Source organism: Cibotium barometz, chromosome 53, assembly GCF_041138505.1.
Source record: "Cibotium barometz isolate CiBa-2024 chromosome 53, ASM4113850v1, whole genome shotgun sequence".
NCBI lineage: Eukaryota > Viridiplantae > Streptophyta > Polypodiopsida > Cyatheales > Cibotiaceae > Cibotium > Cibotium barometz.
The window spans coordinates 9511326-9531531 of record NC_141098.1 but is presented as its reverse complement, the minus strand read 5'-3'; the positions used below and the strand labels follow the sequence as shown (position 1 = coordinate 9531531).

The 20206-nt window shown below is 44.6% G+C and overlaps 1 protein-coding gene across 10 annotated transcripts in view; it reads right to left on the bottom strand.

The window, feature by feature from the left end:
• The window catches only part of LOC147608261 (protein NEOXANTHIN-DEFICIENT 1-like), a 128248-nt gene that overhangs the window by 100921 nt on the left and 7121 nt on the right, over window positions 1-20206 (bottom strand). For 2 of the 10 annotated variants that reach the window (XM_086788869.1, XM_086788877.1), the window contains one exon: window positions 9738-9839. The exons of 2 other annotated variants lie outside the window; for them this stretch is intronic. In XM_086788869.1, the coding sequence (XP_086644995.1) occupies window positions 9738-9801 (64 nt within the window). In that variant the 5' untranslated portion in view covers window positions 9802-9839. Of the gene's footprint in view, window positions 1-9737; window positions 9840-13776; window positions 14335-20206 lie in introns of those variants that run through there. 6 more of the 10 variants (XM_086788876.1, XM_086788870.1, XM_086788871.1 and 3 more) reach the window with 6 other exon arrangements.

The window sequence follows — 20206 nt, the reverse complement described above, 5'->3', positions numbered from 1 at the left end:
GTCGGTTGAGACGTAGCCTTGCTTCGCTTCAGCGCCTTCAGGAGCAGCAGCCTACATGTGAGTGGGTGGCGTCCCAGCTGAGCCAGGCACGCCAGGAGGTTAGAGAGGCAGAGGAGCAGAGACATGAGTTTTACTATCGCAAGCATTCTTTGCATTCGTGCATTCGCATTCGAGAATGCCGAGTTTGCAAAAGAATGCATCAAGGGTGGATGCATTCGCATTCGTGGCGGGAAAAAAATTTATTTTTTTGGGCATAAATAGAATGTTCAAAGTCAATGCTTGAAAACACAATGAAAAACTTGAAAGCTTGAAACTTAAAAGATGTTAGAATTTAGAACTTAAGACTTAAGACTCAAGAGTGCTGGAAATGTACTCAATACTCATATTATCGCATAAAGAGTGAAGTACATAAGTCAGAGTACTAGACTGTAGTCCCAAGGCAAAGAGCCCAACACACTAAAAGTGAAGTGTGCTCACACGAGAAAAAACCCTTGTCCAGCCAAGGGAAAAAGTGCCCGTGTGTGAGAGGTCATTTACATGGTGAATCGTGATCATTCATCATCTTCCTCTTCAGAGGAAGAAGATGAAGTAGCATCCTCATCTGGCTCAACAATATCAGCTTCAGCTTGCTCAGTACCAACTGCATGCATGTCCTCTTCTTCCTCATCCTCCATAGACTCACGAGCCTCTTGTAGAGAAACAAGTCTCTCATCATCTTTCTCCTTGTTGATCTCGAAGGCTTGAAGGCAGGAAGTCCTGCACTCGGTAGTAGAGAGAAGCTCGGGAGTCGGAAGCCCCTTGGGCGGCCGGGCCTCGCCGTGGGTGAGTAGAGACTCGCAAGGGAGCCGAGAGCGTAGGCGTGTAGTGCTGGTCGACAGCGCGTAGGGAGCGGAAGTGTACGCCAGAAGAGTCGTTATGTTAAAACTACCCAAAATTGGCTGAATTTGTAAGTGTTAAAAAAATTGCAGGCAAAGTTTGCAAAGGGATGCAAACTGCAAACGTTTGCCAACGTTTGCAAACGTTTGCAAAGCCTTGCATTCGAGAATGTTTGCAACTATGATCGTCGCCAGGCCTCTCAATGGACGCAGCTTGGTGATAGAGTGACTGGGGAGTTTTTTGAGATTACTGGGCCCCGCCATGCTCGAGCAGGAGTCCGCCAGCTTGGGAGGCCGGACGGATCGGTAGCTACTGAGCCAGAGGAGATCAGAGCCATAGCCACTGGGTTCTATAGAGACCTGCTTTCAGCGGAGCCAGTCACTGACGCGGGATGCTTGCAGACAGACTGTGTGGGCCCATGTGCAGAGGAGGGTCACTGATCGTATGCGTACAGTTCTGGGTGAGCCTCTCTCAGAGGTTGAGCTTGCTGAGGCCTTGAGGGTCCTTCCGCGCCATAGTTGCCCAGGGGAGGACGGATTGACGCCTGCCTTTTTTATGCGCTATTGGGACCTTTTGGGGCCAGGCCTCCGCACGGGCTTTCAGTATGTTTTGGACACTGGGGTGATGCCACAGAGCTTTACAGAGGGCTTGATTTTTCTTATCCCCAAGGGGGAGGGAGTATCAGATGATATTCGGCATTGGAGGCCTATTACGATCCTCAATACTGTCTACAAGGTCTTGGCAAAGGCCTTGAGTTTGAGGACCCAGCCCTTCCTGGGGGAGTTGATTCATGCTACCCAGACAGGATTCGTCAAGGAGCGTAGTATCCTTGACAACATTTTCACCTTCTGGGAGGCGACAGCTCGAGCTAGATTTCTTGGTGAGGACTTGGTCGTGATGCTTCTCGATTTTGAGAAGGCATACAATAGAGTCGATTGGGGTTTCTTAAGAGGGCACTATGCTTCGCCTGGGCTTTGAGCCAGGTTCGATTCGAGGGGTGGCGGCTCTATATTCCACAACTCGTAGCCAGGTGCTGATTGCAGGAGGAAGGGGGCCGAGTTTTGAGTTGACCAAATCAGTCCGTCAGGGGTGTCCTCTCGCCCCGTTTCTTTTTCTCTTCTTTGCGGAGGCTATGAGCATGTATCTGACGGCAGAGGAGGTTGGTTTGAGAGGACTCCAGCTCCCAGTCAGGGGGGAGAACCTACTCGATGCTGAGTTTGCTGATGACACGGGTTTATTTTTGCATGGCCAGGAGGCCAATCTTCAGCAGGCAGAGCAGTCGCTCCAGGTTTTTAGTGCAACTTCGGGAGCATTGATCAATTGGCGCAAGACACTGGCCTTTTGGATCAGTAGCGCTCCCACTCCGGCATGGAGCCCAAACCTGGGTTTTAGATGGATTCCTCCTGGCACAGCAGTGCGATATTTGGGATGCCAGATTGGACTAGATTTGTCACCGGAGCAGCAGATTGCCCCGCTTCTTCTGAGCATTCGGAAGAAGCTTTTGTACTGGAGTACAGCTCGGCTATCCTTGGTTGGGAGGGTGGTGGTGGCAAATCAGGTGCTTTTAGCGACCATGTGGTACATTACGTCTTGCTGGATCTTCTCGAGCTCTTGTATCAGCCAGGTACAAAGGCTGATCAGGAACTTTCTTTGGTCTGGGCGGGATGGTCAGCCAGCCAGGGCAAAGGTTGCTTGGGCAGTTATTACACTTCCGTTGGCCCAGGGAGGCTTGGGCATTATAGATCCAGTTGATCAGAGTAGAGCCTTATTGGGGAAGCTTATTGTTCGGGGGCTGCTTCCAGGCGCTGAGCCTTGGAAAGAGCTTCTTTTGCAGCAGCTGCAGGCTCGAGCTCCCCCAGCAGGGGGCACTTGGGCACCAGAGATACGATGGATCTTCATAGAGATGAGGAGGACAGGCCTTAGTAGAGGATGGGAGGACAGATTTGCCTTGAGCATCCTAAGAGCTTGGGAGTTGCTGAGACCGGGGCTCTCTCAGAGACCTCCTTCTTGTGATGAGGAGCGGGCCAGACAGCCGCTCATCTGGAGCCCAGCGGTTCGCACAGAGCAGGGTCATATGCTGGGTTCTCGGCCTCGTCTAGCCTGGGGACCATTGGCGGCAGGCCCAGCACGCAGTTTTGGAGACTGGCAGGCCTTCTGCAGTCTCCCAAAGGAGATCCAGGTGGAGAGGCTGGGTCACTTCAAAGGGGGGTTGATTATGAGGGATGACATTCAGGAGGCACTCACAGAGGAGTGGTTCACGCCTCTCGAGCCCGTGGCCCCACGGTGGATGGGAGCCTTTACTCAGTTGGAGATCCTGATTGCTGTCAGAGCTTGCACTGAGGATGGCAGATGCCTCTACTATGAGATCCAGGATGAGGGCAGACTTCAGAGAGTGGAGGTGGAGTCGCCTTTGGTTGCAGAGTGCATCTTTCAGAGGATACGGGTGGTGGCCGCCGCTTCTCGGAAGTGGCATATTGACCCAGACCCTGCAGATGTGGACTCTGATTGGCGTATATGGGCATATGCAGCGCGCCCCTTGGCCCGGCTCCAGTGGGACCCTGGCGAGTACGAGTGGCATGATCCTTATGCATCCCTTGAGGCCACAGAGATCACCTTTTTCCAGTATACTGTTCGGTTGGGGCGACATATTTTGACGGCTAGATGGTCTCTCCAGCTGCATCGGGGCACTGGCGGCTTCAGGGACTCTCACCGGAGTTCCTGGAGGACTTTTCGACCAAGCTCTGGGCTAGTCGACAGGCACGCAGGATCTCGACTTTCCAGTGGCTGGTCGCCCACAGGGGTTCTGCAATTGGTGCAGCTTTTGTCTCACCCAAAGGTACTGACAACTGACAGTACATCTGCTTATGGGACTTCTATGATATTGTGTATTAGTCACATGAGATGATAAAGTTGGGTATGGTTCACAGTCGGCTGCACCTACAGAACTATAACTGCAACTATGGATAACTGTCTACACCTATGGTTAACAGAGATGGTTTTTGCCTTTGGAACTAATGTATGACGGAGGAAGATTGGGACATTGATCTTTGTCATATGATTATGGCTATTCTTGACCACAGGATTGGTCAATTGGATATTGAGATTGATGCTATTTGTGGAGCTGGTCTCCTTTGGAATGGCATGGTTTGGTAGAGCTCAAAGTCTGCGGCAACCTGAGCTAGCACTTCGAGACTCTATGGAGAGCATAAGTCTTGCGAGCAGTCCTAGAGTTGGTTTGGTTCATGGATATATGGATCGAACTCTATTTGTTCATGTATTCATACACTTTCTTAGGTATTATTGTATTTTGGTGCCATTGGATCCTGGTACCCTTGAGAATACATCAGGAATACTCCGGATTGTGTCGTGTGAGGCATGTATGTTGGTATGATACATCAGGTACTTTACTATGTTCATGGTGTACCACTAGTTGTGGGTCCTACGGAATGGCCATACGAGGAGTGGGTAAAGCATCAGGAAGGACATATGTAGAAAGTACATATTGAATGTATTGTTTGGATGCATTGAGTGCTTTCATATGCTCATGATGTACCACCAGTCATGGGTCCTGCGCATGGGCGTCAGGCTTGCGAGCAACCCTTAGACTTTAGAGTGGGTAAAGCATCTTGAGAATAATGTTGCTTGCGAATGCATACGTGTGTCATATGTCGAATGACGCATGGTTTTGTTTTTGGCTAACACAGGTTATGTATTTCCACTTGGTTTTTAGACTTTTGCTGCAGGTTCTAAAGGAACAAGCAAGAGTTGTTTGTCACTCTGACGTGACGGTGTGCCCACCTTGTGCAGGATGATTGTTTCATCACCCAGATGCACTTGAGGGCGATTGCTTTTGTTATATGAGGCGTCTCTGTTGAACGGATGCCTCACTGTGCCATTGAGTGCAATCGAGGACGCTTGCCATTTTTCAAGAGGGGGATATGTCACAGCCCTATGTTTTTCCTCTTGACATTATGCAAGTGTGCACAGGAACATGGTAGACAGTGTGAATGGCATCAGTTTGGGGCAATAGCTTCATGGACAGATTGGTACAGTTTTTGGGGTCAAAGGTGACTCTAGGAATTTTTAAGGTTTCTTTTTATCACCCCATGTGGAGGGAGGGGACAAAAGGTTTAAAACCTTTTAAAATAAAAGAACCTCTTTTTTTTGTGGATCGTGGCCCTTTTTGGGAGGGGTCACGTTATTTTTGGAGGGGGGCTTCTTTTGGGAGAGGTCGGCTGCACGCTGAGGACTCTCTCACGCTTTTGAAAGAGCTGGTGGACTGTTTTGACAGCAGTGCACAGGGGCTGAACAGCAGGAGGGCTCCTTCTCTCTATCTCGCATGGAAAGAGCTGGCGGGCAGGGAGGCAGCGTTGGACTGAACTGCCTTCACTCTCTTTTGCTAAGAGTCAGGCTGTAGCACCAGCACGTTTCTCTAGCTGGCGAAACAGGTGGGCTGCAAGGCCGGTTTATAGCAGCCTTGTCAAAGGAGTTTGAGATGACCGACTTAGGCTTACTCCATTTCTTCTTGGGATTGAAGATTTGGCAGACCCAGAGGGGGTTCATTGTTTCTCAACAGCAGTATGCTCATGAGTTGCTGGAGGCCTTAGGGATGGAGAACTGCAAGCCTATTACTTCCCAGATGGACCCGAACACCAAGCTTATTTGTGAGCAAGTTGATGCCTCTCTGTATCGGAAGCTCGTTGGTTCACTGATTTGGTTGTTGAACACCAAATTGGATTTGAGTTTTCCCAAGGGGCTGTTGAGCTCATTCATGCAAACGCCTTTGAAGACTCATTGGGACGCAAGATTGCGAATCTTGCGGTATCTGCAGGGCACGAAGAATCTTAGACTCTTCTATGACACTAGAGGGGGAACGACGGATGGAGTCCGACTCCAAGGTTGGAGTGACTCAAATTGGGGAGGAGATCCAGACACGAGGAGATCTACATCAGGCTACAAGTTTACCCTTGGCTCAGGAGCTATTTCATGGGGCAGCAAAAGGCAACCAACTATTGCCTTGTCATCTACAGAGGCAGAGTACCGAGCTACTTGTGGTGTTGCTTGCGAGGTTGTGTGGCTGCGGAGGTTGCTTGGCGAGATTGGGTTTCCACAAAAGGAACCCATGGTCATCAAGTGCGATAACCAGAGCTGTATAGCTATTGCTCGGAACCCAGTCTTCCATGCCCGGACCAAGCACATAGAGATACAATATCACTTTGTACGTGAGAAGATTTTTGGCCTCTGTTGTGGGTGTACCTGCTGAAGAGTTCTCCCCATTTTTCCCCAGTTTTTCGTGTTTTTTTTCATATTTTTTATGGTCGTGGGACAGTAACGTGCTGGCCGACCAGCACTAGAGGGTGGTATAAATACCACCCTTGGTCCCCCACACCTTTTGTACCGGATCTTGTGTATATAATAGAATTTATACAGCTTCTCTCTCTCTCTCTCTCTTCTGCGTTTTGCTCTCTAGTGCATTTGCTTATATTTCCATTGTGCATTCCAGCACTCTCCCCCCCCCTCCCTTTCCTCTCAGTCAAATGACCATCTAAGCTAATGTTGTTGCTCGGCTATACACAACAAAAGCATGTAAAAGAGTCCCAAAAAGCATAAGCACCCGGCACAACCAAAAGCACAGGTTACAACCTTCTGCAGAACTCGACCAGCTCTCTGCTTGTTACAGCCAACAGTCACAAAACTTTATGAGCATAAAAAACGACCAAGACTTGAGGTTTCACCCATAAACATGTGGACATGAGGACTGTCACAGAACAAGCAGCACACACAAACATAGTAAAAGCTCTTTCTTTTTCCTTAGATATGCAACGATTCCAAGAACCGTCTATGCACATCTAACCATGGTGTCTTCCCCGTTCATCTCTGAAGACTAACTTTGCTCTGTCCTCCATCATAAGTGTCCCATACCATCGGGCCTTGGAGGACAAAAAGCAACCCACATATTAGAACCCGGAAGATCTACGCGATTTGATTTTATCCTCTTCTTCCGGAGTGTTTCGCACCTAATTCCAGCTGGCTTTGGAACCAAGGTCAAGCCCCCAGGCTATCAAACCTTGCGATTAAGTGTAAACAAATGGGAAAACACATAGACTCAGGCATCTAGTGTTGGAATTAGGGTTGCAGGAAAGCACACAAAGCTTGGAGAAGAAGAAGCAAGAATGCACACAACACACAGTGTATTAGATTGTGTCAATGTACAAAGATAAGTTAGCCCTAGAATGATGGGCATATATACAAGCCGGGGAAAAAAACCTCCTAAGGAGGGAAAAAGTGCCCCGGCGGTCCTAAGTGTGTTCACACACATCACTGCCTATATATATGGCAACAAATCTCCCCTGGAAGTGATGGTGTGAACGAGAGCTAGCACTCATGTATAGGGAAGTGCCATGCCCGAAGTAGATCAGTCCACAAAGGGGAGCAAGCCCAAAGCTTTGCGGAAAGCTTCAAACTTCTCACGAGGAAGCGCCTTTGTGAAAAGATCGACGAGGTTGTCCTGTGTTGGCACATATGCCAAGCTGATCTCTCCTGCTAAGAGTCTCTCCCTGACATAGTGATAATGCACCTCAATGTGCTTTGTGCGAGCATGAAAAACTGGGTTTCTCGCGGTGTCTAGTATGTGTGAAGAGGAAGAACCTCTTTCATTTGATGAGGCACAAAAATCAGAAAATTGGTTGGCTGCAATGCAAAGTGAATATGATGCTATAATGAAGAATGGTACATGGTCTTTGTGTGATTTGCCTATTGGTAAAAAGGTCATTGGATGTAAGTGGGTTTTTAAGTTGAAACGACAGCCAAATGGCAGTGTTGATCACTATAAGGCTAGACTTGTTGCAAAGGGTTATGCTCAAGAAAAGGGCATTGATTTTGATGAGACCTTTGCTCCCACTTGTCCTATGACTACCATTCGTAGCATTTGTGCATTAATGGTTGGAATGTACATCAGTTGGACATAAAGACTGCGTTCTTGAATGGAGATTTGCATGAGGAGGTGTATGTATCGCAGCCTCGTGGTTTTGTTCAAAGAGGGCAGGAAAACAAAGTGTGCAGGTTGAAAAAGGCTTTATATGGTTTAAAGCAAGCTCCACGAGCTTGGTATGAAAAGATACATGCATATTTGACTGCACATGGTTTTCAGAATAGTCCAAAAGAAAGCACTTTGTATATTAAACGTGTGGATGATGTACATCTAATCATTGCTCTCTATGTCGATGACATGTTGCTCACAAGACCAAATGAGAGTCATATTGTTGATTTTAAGGCTGGTTTGAATGCCTCTTTTGAGATATCAGATTTGAGACATTTGCATCATTATTTGGGGATACAATTTAAGCAGTGTGATGGAGGTATTGTTTGTGTCAGACAGAGTATATTGAGACATTGTTGCGGAGATTTGGCGTAGCCCTGGGAGCCGATGCCTGCTCTGATACCAATTGTTGGAATTAGGGTTGCAGGAAAACACACAAAGCTTGGAGAAGAAGAAGCAAGAATGCACACAACACACAGTGTATTAGATTGTGTCAATGTACAAAGATAAGTTAGCCCTAGAATGATGGGCATATATACAAGCCGGGGAAAAAAACCTCCTAAGGAGGGAAAAAGTGCCCCGGCGGTCCTAAGTGTGTTCACACACATCACTGCCTATATATATGGCAACATCTAGCTCACCGCCCACCCATAGAGCCGTTCATGCTCACCCCCGAGCACTAGGGGATAGTAGCATCAGAGACATAGCTCCACCTGCAAAGTCCTTAGCGTCCCATACCACCAGTTTACACCCATCAGATCTTAGCACGGAGTAGTCTCAAGGCCTAAGGAGCTCTCCCCCAAACTAACTCTTAAAGTCACTTATATAGGCCTCCTTTGAACCAAGAGCCAAATATAGCACATGTCTCATAAAAGCTACTGACCCCCACTTAAGATGCCTAACCACTAGGCTATGCTTAACCTAGCCTAAAGGTCTTAACCTTGGTTAGCCTTGAGATGTAACACCCTCACTCAAAAGGCTGGCCGACTTCAATTGTGGCAATTTTGCAATGCTTAAATACCGAGATGCTAGGCTCAAAAGGGGGGATGCTCCACCTTCCTAAGCTTATAGAAACCCAATAGAAATTTCTTATTTAACAACAGTTTTCACATGGTTGCTCTATCTGGCAAAGCCAACAGCTTGTTAAAACGCAACACCTGACCCCGAAAGTGCTCCAAAAACAAGCTCTAGACCCATCTGACTTGTAAAAAGGTCCCCGACAGTCGCTTAAAAAATAACTGTCAAGGCTTAGGGCTTTAGATACTTCGATGCTATGGGCGGCTGCATTCAGACATGGGCGGTGATCTATGACACTATGCTTGTAGCTGTAAAATGTCTAAAGGCTCTTACAGGCATGATCATGAGGCTGCATTCAACACTTTAAACCAATTTTCCGAAAAGGAAAAAAAAAAACTCTAGAAAGATTTTCCTCTCTAACCTCGCAATTATCTTTATCTTTACAGGGTTTCCTTCTTAATCTTCTTTTGAGGGCAATTATGTATGTATGTAGGTGCCAGGGTTCTAACCCTACACTTGCAGGTGGGCAGGGAAGGGTGTTACCACTCAGGCTAGAGCCCGCAAGAAAGAGAGTTTCATTTCAAATAAAGTTGCAGGTCATAGGAAAGATAAGATGCCCTGTTTTATTTTGATTTGTATGATTCAAAGGAGCAGGTGATGAAGCCTTTGCTACCTTTGGAACTGATCCCTCTGACTTATAAAGCAAAAACAAAATGCAAAAAAGCAAAAGAAGCCATTAGGTCACTAATCAGAAGTTAACTCATTAACATTAAGCTTAATTACAAGCATAGCATTGCAAACAGACCTGGGCAACGCAGTGCCTGGCCTCGACTCTTGATCTTCAATTCAATGATTGCCTGGGATTCCATGTATTAAATCTGTACACACAGGCCTCTGCGCAAAAAATCTGTGTTTCATAAGCACACAATCGCATGGATTAGATGCACTGAGAATATGCACAGCCAAAGATCTAGTTTCTCAATCTGAACATAAACATCTCCTTTTTGGATTGGACCAATGATTTTCGTATGATTAGATAAGCCATCACTTTTGGGAAATGTTTCAAATTTTCAGCCTGCCTTTAAAAATTACTATCCCCCACTGCTCGGGTATGGGTAGGCGGTGAGTTAGATGCCTGAGTCTGTGTGTTTTCCTTTTTGTTTATACTTAATCGCAAGGTCTGATAGCCTGGGGGCTTGACCTTGGTTCCAAAGCCAGCTGGAATTAGGTGGGAAACACTCCGAAAGGAGAGTATAAAATCAAATCGCGTAGATCTTCCGGGTTCTAATACATGGGTTGCTTTTTGTCCTCCAAGGCCTGGTGGCATGGGACACTTACGGTGGAGGACAGAGCAAAGTCAGACTTCAGAGGTGAACAGGGAAGATGCCATGGTTAGATGTGCATGGACGGTTCTTGGATTCGTTGCATATCTAAGGAAAAAGAAAGAGCTTTTACCGTGTTTGTGTGTGCTGCTTATTCCGTGACAGTCCTCATTTCCACATGTTTATGGGTGAAACCTCAAATCTTGGTCATTTTTTATGCTCATAAGGTTTTGTGACTGTTGGCTGTAACAAGCAGAGAGCTGGTCAAGTTTTGCAGAAGGCTGTAAGCTGTGCGCTTCTGGTTGTGCCAGGTGCTTATGCTTTTTGGGACTCTTTTGCATGCTTTTGTTGTGTATAGCCGAGAACAACATTAGCTTAGATGATCTGTTGACTGAGAGAAAAGGGGGGGGCCCATGAAGCCACTTCGGAAGCCTTATGCACAACCAAATCTGCTGAGGGAGATGCAAGAATGAAGGCTGAATGCTGAAGAGAGCTTCGGATTGCCTTGGATTGTAGCACAATGAAGTGTTTTGGCTGAGATGATGTATGCACAAGCCCTAAGACTCAAGCACACATACCTCTGCACTTGTTTACTGCTGAATCTATGAAAGAAGGAGATTATTTATGCAAGGGACTGAGGGGATGCTTATATATGAACATAGGATGCTGGTCGGTTATTTATACTGTTGTCAGCCTACTTTATTATGCCCACAACTGCTGAAATAAGCATTAAATGCTGAGCTTTATTCCTTGCATGGGCTGGTGGTTTATCTGCTGGACGACAGGCTTGTATGGGCTGGCCGACTCAGCCAAGGCTGGCCTCTTGTTAGCCCCCATGCCTAAAGCCCAAGTGCATGCCCCTTTTTGGGTGGCTATGCTGCCTATTAAGGCTGATCCTAAGACAAGCCCTACATGCTTGCTATGGACTCCTATGCTAGGATGATCTACATGACAGACTCTAACTGGGTTGAGTGACTGAATCTGACACCTAAGGCTTGGAAAGACCTACAGAGCTCATGCCTGACATGTCCCTGGACTAGGGCTCTCAATGGGGTCACGGCATACGACAAATAATCCTTAAAAAAGGTACTAATACTGTACAAGTATTGCACTGATGATGAGCTAGTGTGTCCTTGCCAAACGTCAGCCCCAAATCAGAGCCAACACAACTTCACAAAGGTCTATGCAATCCAACAAGTCAAGTCAATTGGTAGCATCTTTGTACTCAGCAGTAGTAGAATCAAAATACACTGTAAGGAGGGGGGCCCTTAAGTGGGTGAATCGAGACCCAATCACGTGTCATCTCTCTTCTTCTCTCAGTTTCTTCAAGCTAAAGTAATTGCATCATCAACCCACACCTTAATCTTCAGTCTTCTGCTCCGCATGTAACAGGTTACAGCACATCTCCACAAAGCATAGAGCATCCCATTTCCAGCTACAACAGGTCTGCTAAACCCTAACTCTCCTTGACTACCCTGTACATGTCCTCAGTTGTCTTGGCACATGCATCTAAGGACTGATGCATGTGACATCTAGAGTGCCCAATGATCATTGGATAGAACGTCAGGATCTTCTGGACTCACGTCTTCCAGAAAATTGGCAAAATAATAAGGAAAATAGAAGGGAATTAGCTAAAAACAGTTTGCTCTTTCATTTTAATAATGCTCTTTCACAGATGCAAAGCCAGAACCACAGTTGCCCAGAGTTCAGCAAGGTGTGGTTTCATGTTCTCCCAAGTTTCGGCCGGGACTATGCAATCCACAACAAATGGCTCTTCTTCAAAGGTCGTCTGTGTGTCCTCCCAGAGTTCACAAAGACATTATTGCAGGAGCAGCATGATTACATATAAGGCAAACACAGGGGTATGCAATGTACTCTTTTGACCTCACATGAGATTCAATCATATCAGCCAATGCCCAATTAGTGACAAGATAAAGAGACTGCAGCTTATGGCTTTAGAGATTCTAGAAATTTCTTTTGAGCAAATCAGTATGGACTCCGTGACTAACTTATGTCCTAGTTTGGAAAAGCAGAACACATAGTCATTGACCGTTGTAGACAGGTTAAGCAAGTTCATGATGTTGATGCCATGCAAAGGCAATGTCACAGCTGAAGACACTGCCCGATTATTCATATGTTATTGGTACCCCGAGGCAAGCATACCCAAGACTATTGTGTCATAACGGGTTTTGGGATTCTGGAGGCAGTCAATCAGTGGATTAATCAAGTTCAAGCATATTACAAACATTGTGCATATCAGCACAGGAAAGGTGTAAAGTTTAAAGGTTGGTGTAGTTGTGCATCACTACACAGAAGTTGAAGCAGGTTGGAAAGAAGTGCCCGAAGATGCTCTCTAGAAATTATGGCCCTTTTCCCATCACCAATGTCATGAGGTGAATAACGAGAGCTGGACAATGCACAACAGATTTCATGTCTCTCTACCCACAAACATATTGGTCCCCACTCACAGTAGTACAAGAGGAGGATCAGCCTGACCTACTTTTAATAGTGAGGAGATTCTAGTTCTAAAGAAATAGTGTTGCATAGATTTAAGCATGGGTCCCGAAGGAGAGTCATGCAGTATCTGACGAAGTCTTCTGACAAAGTTTTTGCACAGAACCTTAAGCACCATTTGAATGACGAACCCTTTTTCAGCGATTATCCAACTTTATTATCAGTTGATAGGAAAGCCATGCAGTTGCCACCTCTCAAACAAGCTAATGGTGATGCATTGGCTCACGCTCCTATGCATCCAGACTCCAGAGGTGCCATTTCCCTCGCAAATATGCAATGTCATTACACATGCCTCACCTTGGCATGGATCCATGTGTCCACTTGTGAGCCCTATTTGATAAAGGGACAAAGGCCTATATGCCAGTGAGGATGAAGGGCGCACATAGGTAGATTGGAATGCATGCCTATGAATGGGAGGATCATGGCCTTAAGGCATTGGCTTATGTAAATGAACAGACCAGGAACTTAAGCACAAATGTTGACAACCGAGTTTGGACATAAACCATCATGGAAGGGAAGCGCCCAGCTTTGGAGGCCTTAGACAGCCCAAATGCAGCCCTGGCCAGGCTGTAGTTGTGGGAAGCAAAGGTGGAAGGAGAGGTGGGGGTGTGTGTGTGTGTGTGTGTGTGTGTGTGTGTGTGTGTGCGCGCGCGCGTGCGCACGTGCATGTCTGGATGCTTGCTATTAGGACATTGCACAAAATCAAATGCATTTCAATGACCCGATATATCATGCATTCATAATGGACAATGTTCTGTTTTTTCTTTATGCAAATGCATGCATGGATGCCAGCTATGACACAATATTGCACAAAATCATGCATTTCGATGACCCAATATATCATGCACATATATAGTGGGTCAGGTTCTGTGTTGACAGAATTTCAGTACCTGGTTTTATGCAAACCCCCGTCCATTGATTCATCAATCTTCATGCAGAAGAGCTTAAAAATTGATTCTCTGCACAGTACAAACACACACACAGAGCTAAGAGCAAGAATTATGCTACCTGGGATAAGGTGGACGCTTGGGCATCATGGACTGCAACCTTAGCTTCTTTTGGAGGAATGCGAGCATTTGTGAAAAATAAGACTTTTGTCGACAGCGCATGAAAACTGAGCTTAGTGGTAGTGTAGTGTGGTGGCGATCGTGTAGGCACACTGGAAGTCATGTTCTGCATGGGATGATTCCCCCAATCTTTAGAAACTTCACTATCCGCTCTTTACACACTGAAAATACTACGTATGCCCAGCTGCCTAGGAGGTGTTCAAACTAGGGCGGGCCTTACACGCCCATCACCCAAGGGCTCAAGACACATGATGTGCTAGAGAGGATGTGGATTGCAAGCTCACGGCACGAACTATCCATCTCTCTTCCTACCTCCCACCTCTAACTACAATGAAACTCTTCTAGCGACAACCAATCAGAACCTTTGGCCTGACACCTTGCTAGCTAGCCAGATAGTTGGCACACGATCCTTCTTCACACTCTGGCAAGGCATGCAAACCACGACGATCAGCTTCTTGCCATATACAAGCATCGGACACGAGATAAGTATTGTTTCACCCTCACTTTTCCACGACGCTCACTAGTGTGACCGGGCCTTAGAGCTGCGCTCGCCGGATACTTGCAACGCATCAAGTATCCCCATAAAAATGTTGCCCAGTCCCACCAAATTTTTTATTTTTTCCCCTAACTTGGGCAAACAGCTAGAATAAAAGTGGTCACAAAAGAAAAAACATTCCTTTTTCACTGCTGCACATTTTTTAACGAGGCCCCTCCCAGCTTACGACATCTGCACGACATCTGCAAGGCAACTCCATTCCCTGCAGAGCAAGCACCTCTTCATCACTCTCTGTCTAAAAGTCTCTCGACACAAATACACACACACACAGGCAGTTTCGAAAATAGCCCAGCACAGCCCTGCTGATCGGACAGCCATCGGCATTCTACTTGCTACAATGCCAGTGGTCATCTCGTCGGCTAAGCAAGCAATGGAGAACCTAGTCGAGCGCAACTCCAAGCTTCCTTCGGAGGACACCAATAGCTTCGAAACGGGGAAGATCGTGCTTGCGATTTTGCCATTACTTTGGGCTTCTGCTTGCATCAAGCGTCGGACATACTTTCAAGACCAAACTGACATCTCGTTGATATCCTGGTATGTGAAGCCTCGTTCCACCATACACTGGTGGAATCACTTTGTATTGCACGTCGAAGCTGATGATGATAGATGGAGGGAGATGTTTCAAATGCCCTTCGCAATTTTCAAGACTCTTGTGGATCTTGTTTGTGAAAATGTAAAGCAAAGTCCACCCTTGCTTACAGTTTCCAAGCTTGCTTATTACTATTAGGGTCTCTTTATTTTGTTAAAATTGATGCTCATAACATCAATGACAGTAGTTTCTCTTGAAAATCAATGATAGTTGATGATTTTAGTGGTTTATGTTACTTCGAGCATATGACCAATGTAATACAACTACGTTGGTGTTTGAATAATTGTTGGCATTACTTGTTTTTTTATATGAATGACAGTTCATATAAGGAATGCAATTCAAAATCGTTTTTGTTGTGCTTGAATTTGTGATATTCTAATCGTTTTTGTTGTGATATTCTAATCGTCAACAATGAAAATGTTCGAACAATGGTGCACACAAACTGGGTGAGAGGGTTACTATTGTAGAAATCTCTATGTATATGATAGATAAGTGTTAACCCAATTCTAGGGTTAACAAGAGCTACCGTCCATTATCTTACATCAAGGAGTCACGGTAGATACACCAAAGGGTCATACATTCAAGATATGAAGCCATCGCCCGTAATGGTGTCACGGAGTATTTATGGTGATTCTCGCTTCAAGAGCGTGTGGCAGCAAGATAGGATGAATTCCTAAGTGATGTACTTCATGTACTTCAAGAGCGTGTGGCAGCAAGATAGGATGAATTCCTAAGTGATGTACTTCATGGATATATTATGAGAGTAGTCATTGTAATAGCATTAGGCCTCTTATGAGCCTAAAGTGCCCGGCCGGCCACAATTTAAGTGAGTGTAAACACTTATGGCCATGTATATAAGTGAATTTCTCTAATAATACAAGGGACTCTCCCATTGTCTAATTGAGTCTTGATCTTGCTAATCTCTCTCCCTAATGCGTGCTAGTGAGTGTGTGTGAGTGAAGTGAGGTGAGAGCAGGGACGAGGACGCATAGTGCAACGTGGCGGTGTGACAATGCTCACGCGAGAGACATAGTGAAATTGCTTCTCAAGGAGTTGTAGAGCTTGGAGAACTCAAGGGTTATGAGCTTGGCCATTGGAAAGATCCTCACCAACCACGATAGTTGCGGTTCACCAGGGAATCTCTTTTTGGATGTGTTTCAAGGAGCGTTAGGGTGAGTCATAACATTTTTGGCGCTGCTGCTGCTCTGCCGGGGAGCCATCCCTTGGCTTTCTCCATCCTTTTCCCTCTAATCTACACATAACCCATTGCCCATTATCTTTATTAATGGTTTCCCATGAAAAAGATGTGGATTTGATAGTGATTTGTGTGAGATTTAGTGTAGAATAGCTCTCTTTTTTGTTTTTGAAAAGAACGCTTTTTGCTTAAAATAGCTCTCTTTTTGGTTTTTGTGGTTTTTCATATTCTAAGGGCTTGCACATAGTTTGTATTAGACGTAGTTTGCATCCATTACATCAAACAATGCAAGAGAGTGCAATTTTTAGTGAATGTTAGCTCTCTTTAGTGTTAAACATAGAACTAAGATCATTAATTTTAGTTTAATCGTGTATCTGTTTATTGAAATTATTTGGAATAGAGTGCTAGCAAGCATTAGAAGTAGCTTAATCTTTCAAAAAAATTCTTAAAACCATCAAAAAATCCTTGAATTAGACTAATTTCTCTTAATGGATTGATTTTTGTCATTAAGGGTGATTAATCTTGTTCAAGAGGCCAAAAATTTAGAAAATGTGTTAATGGGGGTCTAAATGGATCATATGAGTAGTCGAAATTAGTGTTTTTTAGTGTTTTGAGAGCATCTAGATACATCAAAACACCTAATCACATCAAATTTTCCATCAATTAGAGAAATTTAATTCTTGTTGCTTAATTTTACCTTGAAAGAGGAGACCATAATTAAGAATCTAGTTAATCCCCTACTTTAGATTAATTTACACAATTGTTGATGCACAAAGATTAGCATTCCCTTGCTCTATCCAATGATGTGCTCAATTGTGTGAAGTAATTAAGGATTAGTGGTTAATTAGAGTCCTTGATTAGCGTAAAAGAGAAAACAATTAGTGAAAGGATTAATCTTAAATTAATTCTTAATTACTTTTTTACATAACTCATTAAGGCTAATGAGCATTCAATGAGTAGATGCTCATGAGTTATCAAAATTGTCCATTTTGGGGGTCATTTGAGGGGTGTAAGGGGTGTCATTAAAAGGTTGATTTTTTTTAATTTTCTCACTTACCTTTTTGGGAAATGCCCATACCCCTTTCCTTTTAAAATTCAAAAAATATTCCCCCCCAAAAGAGGAAATTCGTATTTCCCACTAGACTCCCAAAAAAAAAGTCCGACCGTAAAAAAATTTCGACCGTGAACAAAATTCCGGCCATGAACGAAATTTGGGCCGTGAATAAAATTTCGACATGAAAAAAAAAATCGACCGTGAAATAAATTTTGGCCTAAACGAAATTCTGGTCATGAAAAAATTCCAGTCGTAAACAAAATTCCAGTCGTGAAAAAAAAAATCCAGCCGTGAAACAAATTTCGACATGAAAATTCTGGCCGTGAATAAAATTCCGACCGTGAAAAAGAGTTTCAATCGTGAAAGTTCGGGTCGTGAAAAAGAGTTTCGATTGTGAAAGTTCGGTTCGTGCAAGTTTCGGCCGTGAAAGTTCAGGCCGTGAAATTCCGACCGTGAAAAAAAGTTTCGACCGTGAAAGTCCGACCGTACGTGAAAGTTCAGGCCGTGAAAAGTCATACGTAAAAAAAACGAATTTAATATTCCGTGAAGTCTGGTTCACGGTGTTGTGAACCATTTTCTACAATTTCACGGAACTAGAGTTCACGCGCCCAAAAATAATTCAAAATTTATAAAACTCGTGAAGTCCGTCGACGTGAATAGGTGTCCGTCTCGGCACACACAAAAAAAAAGGACTCTACAAAACACCCCTGAGGCCCGTATCTCCTAAGCTGTATATCCAATGAAGGCGCTCTAGGGCTCATCGAAAAGCTGACATTGAGCTCTTTAACTTTGGACTCGGCTGTCCGAAGTCAAAATCGACCATTTTGGCCTTTGACCAGTAGCCTCGAAATTTGACCCGGAAATCGAGGCAAAAAACTGTCCAAAAACCACGAAAATTCGTAAAAAACAGCGCGAAAACAACAACAAGCCATATTCAGGCTACTTATTGAGGGTCCAAATGACAAAATCACGGATGACTCAGGGAAAAAAAGTTGTAAATAGGAAAAAATTTCTTGAATTTTTTTTTCGTCTTGAGGCAATGATGGAAAATAGGTTTTAGAACCTCCTCTTCCATCTGGGAAGTTCCTAGCATACGCTTTTTTCGAAAAAATATCTCTAAGAGGTCGTTCACGTTTATATAGCGCCTAATCTAATTAGGGCAAACGGACACCAGTTTGATCCAATAAAGAGTATGCCAAGCCTCTTGAGGCTGTAAACGGGCTGTGGGAAAGTATAAAAAGCAAAAAAAAATATGTGATTGCTCATTAAGGAGCATTTAGGCACTCTGACATGGCCACGATAGAGGGATCACACAAGGACTAAACCCAATGGCTGACATCTTCAAGCCATTGAGATCTATACCACAAATTCACCTCCCAATGCCATTGGCCATGCCTATAATAAGCATGTCATCTGGTTTTACACCCCCTTTCACTTCGATCCCACTGGGCTTCGATCCCTTACCTAACATTCCCACAAATCCTATAAGTACCAACCCTTTCCTGGATGCCCACACCTTAGACATACTGACTAGTCTAAGAAGGGGGTGGCCCAAGGACTCACTGAGTCTCATACATCCAATAAGAGCACTCACATACGGCCTCAATGACTCATATAGAAATACAGCCGTACAAGTTTCTAAAATTATGGGCAAATATGACGGAACAACAGACCCTATTCAATTCATTCAAATGTTTGAACAGAGATGTGAAGCCTTTGGATATCCCAACTGCCCCACTAAGGTACATGCATTGAACTTATGCTTAGAGGGAAAAGCTAATCGATGGTTTATCACATTGATGTCGACGATCAAGACTAACTTCAAAACCTTGAAATCAGCCTTTATACATGGCTTTTCCAGACAAGGTGATCGGTGGAGTGCAACAACAGAACTCTATTCAATTGAGCGTCAACGCAATGAATCCATTCGAGATTTTATCCTTTGGATAAAACTCTTCGACTCACGTTGTGAGTCATGGGAAAAATTAAACGATGTTCAATTGAAGAGATGTTTCATGATGGGCTTAAAGAATAACAGCTTACACAACTTGATCATTGTATCCAATCCGGAAACATTCGATCAATGTTGTAAAGAAGCAATACGTTTAGATGACAACATGCTAGAAGATGATCATGCTACGAGATGTTCCTCATCTAAACCAAGTGAAGCAATGGCAAAAGAAAGATCGATCTTGTAATTGACATTCCCATAATTTTATGCAGCCTTGCTTAAAACCTTACGGCGGCCAACATCTCTAAGAGAGGATGAAAACCTTCAAACCAAACATCCTTAATGCCTCTAAAAGTGAGGAACGAAATGCCTTGTGTTGAGTGCAATCACTACGATCATCCCAATCCTCATTGTGCATACAAAAGGCACATGTTCTTCTATACTGCATATATTGTAAAACCTTTGACCATGATACTAAAAAGTGTCCCGCTTCATCCACAATGGACTCAAAACCGCCATCTCTCGTGCACCAAACAGAAACAGTCCAAAGGGTAGAAACTGCTTAGGAAGCAGTTAATCGGACACTTCAGTGTTTCTATTATCGTGGACCTCACAAGGTGGCAGACTGCACAGTTTGGAATACTTCCATGCCCATAGTCACTGACACCTTGTTGTTGCGAGACGACCAATGTGTGAACGATGTGGCATTAATCACATGTTCCAAGATTTCCCAAGATGAGTTGCTTCAATGCAACTTGTCTCACAAAATACAACTCTTAACATCTTAAGTGTACAAAACGGGCAATTGTCCATGGTGCCCTTGAATGTGCTTATTACAACAAGGGCAATTGTCCATGGTGCCCTTGAATGTGCTTACACGCTTACAAGCCAAAGCACGAGAAACAGTCAAAATGAATGTAAAAGACAATACCTCAACATGGGTAGAAGAACATGCTTTAAAATATAACCCAAAAGAGAAAATAAAACCTTCTAGACCCAAAAAAAAACAAGGGACTACAAACTATC